At 36.6% G+C, this 12137-nt stretch overlaps 1 protein-coding gene across 1 annotated transcript in view; it reads right to left on the bottom strand.

Moving 5' to 3' along the window:
- Positions 1–5632, bottom strand: part of LOC148956906 (innexin inx1-like) — a 31023-nt gene extending 25391 nt beyond the window's left edge. Inside the window, exon 1 of the mRNA XM_089087690.1 lies at positions 5078–5632. Coding sequence (XP_088943816.1) covers positions 5078–5584 — 507 coding nt within the window. The 5' untranslated portion in view covers positions 5585–5632. The remainder of the gene's footprint in view (positions 1–5077) is intronic.
- Positions 5633–12137: the final 6505 nt, after the last annotated feature.

Below are 12137 nucleotides of genomic sequence, written 5' to 3'. Positions count from 1 at the left end.
GATTATTATAGAGTAGGCCTAGATTATTAATGTATATGTATTTCATTTTCATTAAATCTTATCTTAGTAAAGACATGATACTTGGAACACTCCCCTTGTGCCTCATGGCTCTAGATCTTTTTCTGAAGCTTTTGACCTTACATATAGCGCCAAGATTGGCAAGTTAGCACCCAATGGAGAGAGGAAGGGTATAGGCAGTGGCGGCGCGTCCACTAGGCGGCCGGCTGGGGCGGCAACCTGGAGAGGGCGGAAAAAATGGAAAAATCAGAAAAAAAATTGATTCCAGAATAAATCTTTATGAATAATAGCTTGAATTACGTTTTACAGTTCACCTTACTGATTCATGTTGCATGAGAGACTTGAGTGACAGACGACACTCGACAATAGTCGACAGTGTCGGTTGTGCACCGAGGAAGGTGAAGAGGCACTAGTCGGTACTGTGCTATGTGCGGGTAATGGAAAGCAGGGAGGAAGCACGGCCGCCGCCGCGTACTCTCAGAGCAGCCACGTGACCTTGAAGGCTACGAGGTTCTTTGCTTTGGTTCAAGAAATTTATCATTATTTTTCTGCTTCAACACAACGTTGGAGTACTCATAAAAAACGTGTAACTAACTTGACGCTCAAGTCCCTTAGTGAAACCAGATGGGAAAGTCGAATAGATGTTCTCGTACCTCTTCGATATCAACTTGATGATGTTCATGATGCTTTAATGGATATTTATGAAGATCACTTTTTAAATGGGTCAAACAGATAACAACTCGCGAGTGCAAGCTTTAGGTCTGGCAAAAAACATTGAAAAATACAATTTTGTTGTAAGTGCAGTTTTATGGCATATTATACTTTTTGAAATCAACATAACAAGTTAGCAGTTACAATCCAAAAAATTTGATTAGGCTGTTGCCAAACATCAACTAAGCAAAACTAAATTGTACTTACAAAGGTTACGTTGCAACGATGGCTTTGGAGGTCTAGTTGACGCCCGAGGAGTGGCAGAGGAGCTAAACATTCAACCTACATTAGAAACAAAAACCCTGCCAGCTCGGTTGAAAAAAAAAACAGTTTGATTACGAAGCGGATGATGAACCTCTGGTATCCCCTCAATAACACTTCAAAGTTAATTTCCATTTTGCCAGTCTCGATACTGCAATTTCTTCTCTGGATGATAGGTTTCAACAGTCAGACGAAATTACTTCCATTTCAGATTTCTCTACAACATATCCAAGGTAAATGCTGCAACAACAAAGTCCCTGATGGACGATTCTATGAATTTACAACATTTCCTCTTAAACAATGAAGCTAAAGATATCGAAGGCCACAAACTTTGCACTCAAATTCAAGCCAGTGCTACGAGAGTATCCAAGAACGCAAATCCAGTAGATGTCCTAAACTTCATCATAAGCAATGGTCTAAAAAGATTTTGCCCCAAATTTGTTCGTGGCTTTACGGATTTTGCTGACTCTGCCTGTGTCTGTTGCAAGTGGTGAGCGTAGTTTTTCAAAATTAAAATTAATTAAAACTTATATTCGATCCACCGGGACGCAAGAAATGCTTCAAGGACTAGCCACTCTATCAGTTGAACAAGACTTGGCAAAAGACATCGACTTGAACGAACTGGTGACTTCTTTCACAAAGATGAAATTAAGAAAAATTACATTGTGAACTGTAGAATTTCTTTCTGTTAACTTTTCCCTTTTACCTATAATCTATGTAAACTTTTAGAATTGAAGTTATCTCTTCTGCAAAATTATTGGTTTTCTTTGATAAGTTCCTATTATGTACCTAATGAAATAAATACTCTGACACTAAGGGTTCCGCATATAATTATCTATCATAATTATGGTTGTACTAGCAGCCACACAGGTTAGATTTTCCTCGTTAATTATTCTTTATATTGTTTGTATTTGTATATGTAATTTGTGACTGTGTGTGTAAATTAATGTAACAGTCTCGTTAAGTGCAAAAAAAAGGCAAAAGAAGGGGTGATTTTGGGCAAGGGTTCAATTGAGGTGGATAATGGAACAAAGACCTAATCATGGGGGGGGGGGAGCGCAAAAAATAGCTTGCCTAGAGCGTCAGGATAGGTTGCGCCGGCCCTGGGTAGAGGTAAATGCTTCAAACGATTCTTCACAGATACCTTCAAAATTAGAACTGTCCTTTCATTACCCAAGTTAAAAAAAAATAATAATAATAAATTACTGTATACACTGAAAAAACTAATTACAATAATATTAGTTGAACGAAACAAAAAAGTTGAATAAAAAAAGTTGAATAAAAAAAGTTAAACAAAATAAAAAGTGTTATTTGTTAACCTATATTTGATTTTAAGTTAGGGCACACAAAAAAATTTAACTAAAGAGTTTCATTTTGATTGAATTCAATCAGAAGATAATTTGAAAGAATAATAGTAGGCCTATACATACAGCAGACTTTTCGTCTTGTTGCTTTAACACTTGTCCTTTGGTACTTTTTTATTACATTGGATTTTGTTTAAATTTAAGTTTTCCTTTCTTATTTTTTTGTATAGCGTCTGTTGTGTTTTTCTTTAAATGTTTTGTTTAAGCTAGTTTCTTGGGGTGTTTTTTTTACGTTGATAAGGGCTTCGTGTTGAAGCCAAAATATTCCGACTTTAAAAGGCAGTGCGGTCTTCGAAAACATCTGTGACAACGCACCCTCTCCCCCTTAATGAGGCCATGTATAGCTCATAGGCAACGAACAAAACTACAAGAAAATACTATTAAAATATAATCATTACGGTACTTATTTATTATCCGGTAAACACGAGAGAAGTGAAGTTTGGTTAATTCTAATGAAATGCAACAAAGTATGGTAAAAATATTATAGTTTAGAGACAAATTTGGGCTATATATTTGTAAAGTATAGTATATATTAAATACGTAACCTAACCTAGGTACCTTTTTTTGCCCCTTCAACCCCAAAGAACTTAAGTTTAAATATTTGTCACGGAGTGCCCAATACCTCACTAGGCAGCGATAATCTGTTTTTCATATAGCATCTTTGAGATTTCAATGCTGTTCTTCTCGCGTTTTTACCGCATGCTACATAAGTACCATCACAACTTTAAAATATGCAGTTTCTATTACAAATATTTTCATTGTTTTTTCTATTTTTATACCTTTTCTAGATCATATACATTGATCCAACAAATCGATTACTTTTGCAATGAGGTGATACTATCCACCCTCCTATGCATAGAAATGTTCGCTAGCAAAGAGAAAGAATAATTCCGACAATAAAAAACAACAAAGAAATATATTATTTAAGGCAATAAATAACACATTATGACACAACTAGGGGGCGAGGGGCAAATGCCACAACAGCAACAATATTTGGGAAATTTTGATTGGAGAACTGAATGATACTGCTCTTTTGTTATTAGCCTATATTCAAATGAGTCTATAGGTAACAGTGTTACCTCTTCTTGTATTTATTTCTTGTCAAGAATGGTTTTAATAAAGACAAATTTGAAGAAAAAATACTAACAAACCAGCAAACTGTTTGTATATATTCTAAGCAATTTCAGGCCGCACTAGAGAGGGTAGACAATAGTCACAGTGGCTATTATTATGTTTGGAAAGAGCACTGAGCACGGAATAAAATGCTATATGTCTTTTTTTCAATATGATATCTTAATTTAAATAGCAAAAAATATTAGGAACCATGTGCCACTTTAATGACCTAATGGAATCAGTGATGGTAGCAATAATAATAGCCTATTTGGAAAGAGCGCTAAAAGACACATTGAGTAGTAAATTAGTAAAAAAAAAATCTGGCCCATTCAAGACATTTCCATGTAGCATATAATAGTTCCTACCGTGTGAATTGCATCCAAGCCTCCACCGCCTATTGGACCAGACAAATCGTACATAATCTTAATTAATATACAATATTCTTTTAGGATTCAAATATATGGAGGTGAGTCAAGAAAGCGCAGCAAAACTCATACACCTCTCTGGGAGGAGGCGTTAGCAGCCCGCTTAAATTTTGAAAAAAAACCTCTATCAGGCGAGGGGGGAGGGTCAATATCTACCAAATCATATTATTGAGTTAGGACTAAAGTGAATACACCATTCGATGCCTTTTTTTATGCTGATTACGAACATAATAAGAATTTCTATCGGAAATGAATTTCAGCCCCCCCCCCCTATATACACCACTAACGGTTTTGGTTTGGTATAGCCGATATAAGGGGGGGGGGGGACTGAAATTCATTTCCGATAGAAATGCTTATTATATTCGTAATTAGCATAAAAAAAGGCATCGAATGGTGTATTCACTTTAGTCCTAACTCAATAATATGATTTGGTAGATATTGACCGGGGGAGAGGTGATAAAAAAAACATGCCTGATTAGTGTTTTGTTGAAAAAATTAAACAAAAACTTTCCTTTCGTTTTGTGTTTGCAGCAGATATTTTTCTTAAATATTCATTTCTTATCAAAAGTCTGTGAATCATCAGTGCCCTTTGCAGAGGACTGGAAAGGAGACGGATAGGCTACTTAAAAAGCTTCCATGAGAGACATTCTTGGCAGTTTTGTCCAAGTAACTCAACATCTTCCCATACAGTTCCGGTCCTAGGCCTGGGCAGCTGCCTCCCCCCCCCCCGGTTTTGATCAAATTAAACTCATTTCATTTTATATTTTTACACTCATATGATATACCCTATTGGCCATCAATAGAATTGGTACTCTTGCATTATGCGAGTCTTTCTAAAAAGTCAAGTTTGGTTAATCCTAATGAAATAAAATAGGACAAACATATAATAGCCTAGTTGAGAAACAAATTTGGACTATATATTTGCATAATAGGGGGTTGAGTGGGGGGGGGGGGTAAAGCATATCATATATTAAATACGTAACCTAACTTAGGTACCTCCCCCCCCTATAGCCCCCAAAAAACACAGTTTAGTATTTTATACGCAATGAAAACCACGCTATCATTGCCTAGTCTATAGCGAAAAACAAGTCAAAAACGGGTTTTATCATTGCCTACTGTATAGTAGTTAACCCAAGAGGCCCACATAATGCAAGAGTACCATAGAATTTTAAAAAACAGGCTTACCTTAACATGCCCAAGAAGATAATCTATCAGTACCCTTTTCTTTTCTTCCTTTTCTTCTTCAGTCTTCAAACCAGAGTTCATACCCATGACGAGGGTAGCCATCAAATTCCCCTCCCAACTTTTCCAAAGCCATTTTGGAATATAACAAAACAGTGCTTGAAAGAACAACACAAAACAAACCCATTGATAATACGCATGGTATTTTCTTTCACCATTTTCATTTCCCAGGCCTGGGTGGGCCACCTCTCCCCCTATTTTTCTATTGAAAGAATCCGGCATAGTGAACGTGCTCGAAATCCAACAGTAAGTGTTTATCACATTGATAGGAACATCGCCATCATTCATACATGTAATTGGTGTCCCAATATACTGCACAGCAGTAGTCATCAACGATGCAGCAATGAGTATAGCAGTTGTAAACATATATGACAGCCTAAATATACCACTTTCATAGTTGATTTCTTGCTTTTTAAAGTAAATTCGTAGCCCTGCTAATAAATTGTACATTTTACATACAAAATGTTCAATATTAGGCAAAACTCGAATTCAGACTGTATGTGAGCGGGTCAGGGTAGCTTGGCACTCTAGCTGCCTGCGGGTTAGCGGGCTGACCAATCAAAGGCGATACCGCCAATGGCATCTGAATTACATAAAAAGTTATTCAACAGGAAACTGAATTCTCTCGACTCTGAATTTGAATAATGATTAGTTAAAAATATGTGAAGTGTTATGGTATAAGTGAAGAGCGAAGATGAAACTGAAAAATGAACAAAAATTATTGCTTCACCCTTTATGCAATATATCTGGAATACTGGGTGACCAGCCCTTTAGTCATAACACAAAATGCGATTAGTAACAGAAAAGGGTATAGCCGAGAATTGGTGCTATGGAGAAGGAAATAAAACAATTCTTACAGCATAATTTGTATAAAAATTGTGGCTAACACATTTAGAAGGCACGTCCACTATGCTATACCCGTACCCTCTAGTGCAAATAGGTACTTCGGCATTATATGGGCCTATGAGCCTATCTAAAAAGTCAAGTTTGGTTAATGCTAATGAAATAAAATAAAGTAAGATGAATATATAATAGTTTATAAACAAATTTGGGCTATGTATTTGCAGATCAGTATCCGGATAGTCAAGGGGCATGGGATATATAATAATTTTTTCTCCATATTATTGGGGGGGGGGGGGGTAACTACCTCCCTCTCCCTCCAAATATCACCTCTGCATATTAACAGGAGCGTAATTTTGGGAGGCGAAGAGAGCACATCTGCCCCTCCCAGACCTCGGTTTTCCCCCAGACCCCCGCCCCCCCCCCCGACTGAAATTTAGTTTCTTCAAAATCTTGTCAAATAAGATAGGCCTGCACAATTAAAGCATGGACAGAAACGGATCAGGTTTCTTTAGTTTATATTTGCCTTTATAGTACTATAAAGCACCTTTATAGTACTTTTAGTACTCTTATGGTACCAAATGGCTCATTTTTTAGCTTTAACAGTCATTTTCACGTGATTTGGGAAAATTGGCTCCAGATTTGCGACCCCCAGGATTTTGACTAAATTACGCCATTGAATATTAAGGGGGGGAGGTTAAATCATAGAGGAACCGCCTACAAAATATGTTAACTATAATTTGTCTGCATACTATGAAGTAATAACTCTTTTCTTAGCATATTCCCTTCTCAATGGCCCTAATTTTAAGCTTATTCCCAGAAAAGTCCATCAGTAGCCTGCAGAAAATAAAAACAAATATAAGACTCTCATTAGTTTTTTAACGGCCATGAAATTACAAAATTTTCATATGTAGGTTTTTCAGTGGCGGTTCTGGCCTCTCTTGCACCCGGGGCAAAATTTTGATTAGCGCCTTCTTCCCACATGTTTGCATAATTTTCAGACCAAATTCAGGAAAATTTCTATTTATTAACAGATTTTTAAAATTAATTAATTAATTAATGATTTTAATTATTATTATGTTAATTAAATTATCATTATTAATTAACCAATTTTGTGTCTAAATTTGTTTTTATTTTATTAATTGATTAATAATTTATAAGTTATTTTGATTTATTAACTGCGCTCTCCACTTTATTTTAATAAAATAAAATTAAAAAAATTACAAAATGATTTTAACCGCTATTTTATTTATTAGAATTTTGGGCCCTAAAATGTCTGCACCCGGGGCAAGCGCCCCCTCTGTCCTCCCTCCTAAAGCTGGCACTGAATTTTTTTTGTATGCTAAAATATTTTGTGTACAATTTTTTAAATACTGGAACCAAATTGTGCTGGCATGAATAGGGTGGCAGCGAGCCCACCTCCTACCCCAAAATATTAATATTCTTAAAATTTCTACTGTTATTTCTTACGATCACCCATTCCGGTGTGAGAGAAATTCTTTCAACCCTGGAGGCATAATTATTTTATTTTTTGGACTATTTTCAACAAAATGGCTATCTCAAAATTTTGTTCATGTGTATTTGGGGAAAAGAGGGCGTGAGAGGGGGGGGGGGGTTAGATGCCCTTAGATCACTTTTGACTCTTAAAAAGTGAACTAGAACTTCCAATTTCCGATCGAGTGAGTCCCCTTCAAAGTTCATGTGACCACCCCGTCAATATGAAGTGCCTCTGGGAAAAAAAGAATAATAAAACATTGAAACCTTATTGATATAGGCAACGCTATATAGGGCTGTGACTAATTTCTGACACGATATTTTACAGAAATTGCAAAATTTCTCCCATATACACTTCCATAATCTACCCTACTACCTACTACCATAATCACAGAAAAACTTCAGGAGCCAAGAAACAAGACAGCTAACTCAAGTGGTTTAGCCTGCCATTTCCTCGTGCTCCTGATAAGCTCTTTGGGAATATTTTAGGTTTGTGGACCAGGAATTTGGGTTTACGCATGCATAATATTGGGAATTTTTTCTGGCAGGAACTTATTTCGGATTGATGTCAAAATTATATTTAATACTGAAAACCAGCGTTCGTCGAAGTGCTGCTGTAAGGAGAAAACACTTAATACCCTCCAGGAACACTGGTAGATCAGTAAAAACTTGAACACCAACAGCATCCTTGATGATAAAAACTAAATTTCAGAAGACCACATTGTCATTTTGCTTCACCCAGTAATTTCTTGCACAGTGGTAGCCACTCGTCGCCTGGAAGCGGAATTGGCGTAAGTGAAGAACACAAAATTTCGACAAAAATGAGGTTGAATATTTGTTACCTTGCAGAACAGTAATGATTGGAATAAAAAACACGAAAAAATTACCTGCTGAAAAGCATGGCATTATAAAGGGACGATGAGAATTTCCAAGCAAAATATCAAATAATTTCGGCACAATAAATTGCCCAAATAGTGTTACGTAAAATGGGTTTCAACAATTGGTCAACTTGTCAGATACGTAAAAACCGTTTCAAGCGTTTTAAACACCAGACATACGCCTTACGGTAAAACTGAGCTGTAAGGTGTGAGTACGAAGTGACTAAAACTTTTAAAGAAATTCGGATATAATATAGTAATAAATGAATACAAAAGAATATTAAGAAGCGGGTACAGTGTTAAATGCACTAATTATGTCTTTCGTTGTTCCCCTACCTTGATGTGTGACATCTTTCTCTTTGGGATAGCTCTCAACCCTAGCGTTCGTGGAACCGGACGGTTTATTTGAAACATTTTTGGCAGTTACACATCCCTTCCTTGCAGCAAGCCCTGGCAAGTTCCTTTTGAAGAATTATCGGTAGTAATTTACATCGACAGCCGGCATGAATCGCATGAGAGGCTCTATATCTTTCATCTTGACTTCTGGTAAGTTCATGACCCAAATGACAGGATTTGAACCTCGAGAATCTCAACTACCCTTTCCCCTTCACTCCCTGAAAGTTTATTTCTGGTGCAATTTGGACAACTTTACAATAATCATCTGCAAAAAACTCTTTGTACCCTACTCTTTTACAGAAATTCTGGTGGAATTCGAGCCATTTGACCTTTTATAAAGACGCTGCTAAATATGTTTTATAGGTTTTTGAGCATGCCTGGAAATTCAGAAAATGTGATGATTGAAACTGAATGATCACGTACGGATTTTGACGCTTTACTATGAACAATTTTTTGACTAGGTCTATAGGCGAGTATAATTCCAGGTTCTTAAGTGCCTCTCAATAGCACTGTGTATTGCATCCACTTCTTGAATAAGAGTGTCCTGGATCACAATATTTCATAATTATTCTCTCAACCTATGAATTTTTGTGCAGGATGTTCTGCATATTGCAGCTCATTTGCAGAACGCATGAATCTGACCATGTAATAAACTTCCTAATATCAGGAAATGTCTGAAACATTTTATCGACAATAGCTGCCAAAGTTATTGCATTGTCTGTTTGCGTTTTATGAATCTTTTCTTCAAAAAGGTACAGGCAAATGCGCAGATAAGTCAAAAACTCCTCGGTTAAAAGTGTATATCTAATATGTCAATTACGCTTCGAAGTTCCTGCCAGGTCTGAGATAATGAAGTAGACTATACGATTCAAATTTCCTTTAATAATGGTTGCGAAACAAAGCAAAAAAATGACGTTGAAACAAATTAGTTTTTAGTTAAACTGAGAAATTATTACAAAAATACCACTTCACTAAAGAAGTATTACAAAAAATACTACTAGCAGTAATCAATGTTATACTTTGCTCGGAGGTAAAGCAATTCCCATGCTATGATTACCAGACCGGTTATGTGGCAAGGTATAATGTGGTCAAGCAGGTTTTGAGAGTTTGGTCGTAATAATATAATGTGGTCAAACAGGTTTTTTTCTCTTTTTGTTGTCAATTGCACAATGAATGTACGTCATGAGTTCACGTGTACATTCTTAAAAAAACTGGTATGATATAAAGTAGTCAAACATGTTTTGGGAGCACGCACGAAATTATATAACTCAACATCCGTTTTGATTCGTCCTTGAAAAACTGTATAAAATGTTCATGCACTACAATTTAATTTTCATTATGTTTTAACATTTCGAGCATAGTACACTGCATATTATTAACTTTGAAAACAATGGATTCGTCAATTGTCAATGTGAGTACAGCTTATTAAATTTTTTAATTTATTTCAAGATAAAAAGCATTTACCAGTAAATTAAAATTTCAGGGGAACTTAGCCCCCCTCCTCTCCAACAATACAAAATCCTAAAAAATGCTGAGTATATTCGATAGAAAACGCTAAGTATGCTTTTTTCTATTATGTAAAACAAAAACCCCCTCCCCCCATTGTTTTGTTAGGAGCATAATTCTGTACTTTTACATATCTCGTTCAAAATGTGGCTTTTCCCAATTGTGCGTGTGTTTAAGATATTCCGTCTTTTTCCGTTCTACCTAAAGGCATCTGTGCCTTATCTTGTTAGCGAGAGTGACAATTTCCAAAGAACCTTTTATATGTTCATTATCTAGAATTATTATTATTACCACAAGCCAAAGCATAGTGCCAATAATTTCCCTGAGAAAATAGATTCTTGTTGTGGTCAATTAGGTGAGAATGAAGCCTTTGAAATGTGATATGCGAGTGATGTTTGAACAATGTCATCAATCAAGGAGGCACACTTGTGCCTCTATAAAGAGGCGACCCACCACAATGTTAAGCGATTTTAGGTCCTAGAGGTCGCAGAGAGACGACGGTAATCGCATTTTGTGGCCCAAGCTCAAACTAAGAAACTTGCAAAATTTCATCCTCCTCCGACTTTATCTTCATGGGGTAAACTGGGCCGGAAGTTTGGACCCTCCCACCACAGCCCCCCTTTAACGTTGTCCGATTGGGCTGAAATTTAGAAGTTAAGCTTTCCTAGGGCCCGGGAGCTTATCCTCGAAATTTCAGCTCAATCCGATCACTCCTTCCCTGTTTTCAAAAAACCAAATATAGCCACTTAAAATTCATCATTTCTTTTTTTTTTTTTAGCCACGCCTAGAGGCCACAGTTGGCAACGGATCCGGTTGAATGAGGACTCATTCGAATCAGAATTCGACCTTTTATTGCCTTTTGATATTTTAATACCGAAAAAATAATCCCCCGAATTTACATTTACAAAAAACCTTGTTTTCCTATATTAGCCAATGTTAATTTTTCCCACCACAACCCCCCTTTAACATTGTCTGATCGGGCTGAAATTTACAGGATAAGCTTTCCTGGGGCCTGGGAGCTTATCCTCGAAATTTCAGCTCAATCTGATCACTCCTTCCCTGTTTTCCAAAAACCAAATATCAAGTTTTGCTTGCGTCAAAAAGATTCATCACCTCACTAAAAAACAATTTCAATTATGTTTCTTTAGTGTAGCGGTGAGACTTCTGGCTGCTAGGCGGAAAACCAGAGTTCGATTCACCGTTAGATTAAATTTTTTATATACTGAATTTAAATTAAAAAAAAAATCAGTTTCTTTTTTAAATTATTTGAAAAAAATTATGTTTTCTAAAGAGTTAAAGAGGCTGAGTTACAAGGTCGACCCTTAAAACACCCTGTCGAGAAAGAAAAGAATAATACACAATCATCTAACAGTTAGTCAAGCAATAATAAGTAATCAAGGAGGCACACTTGTGCCTCTATAAAGAGGCGACCCACCACAATGTTAAGCGATTTCAGGTCCTAGAGGTCGCAGATAGACGGCGGTAATCGCATTTTGTAGCCCAAGCTCAAACTAAGAAACTTGCAAAATTTCATCCTCCTCCGACTATCTTCATGGGGTAAACTGGGCCGGAAGTTTGGACCCTCCCACCACAGCCTTTAACGTTGTCCGATTGGGCTGAAATTTAGAGGTTGAGCTTTCCTTGGGCCCGGGAGCTTATCCTCGAAATTTCAGCTCAATCCGATCACTCCTTCCCTGTTTTCAAAAAACCAAATATAGCCACTTAAAATTCATCATTTCTTTTTTTTTTTTAGCCACGCCTACAGGACACAGTTGGCAACGGATCCGATTGAATGAGGACTCTTTCGAAGCAGAATTCGACCTGTTAGGGCCTTTTGATATTTTCATACCGAAAAAATTATCCCCCGAATTTACATTTACAAAAAACCT

The sequence above is a fragment of the Artemia sp. Qi Xiang Cuo genome, chromosome 1 (assembly GCF_049724085.1).
Source record: "Artemia sp. Qi Xiang Cuo chromosome 1, ASM4972408v1, whole genome shotgun sequence".
Taxonomy (NCBI): Eukaryota; Metazoa; Arthropoda; class Branchiopoda; order Anostraca; family Artemiidae; genus Artemia; species Artemia sp. Qi Xiang Cuo.
This window is presented reverse-complemented; position numbering and strand designations above follow the sequence as displayed.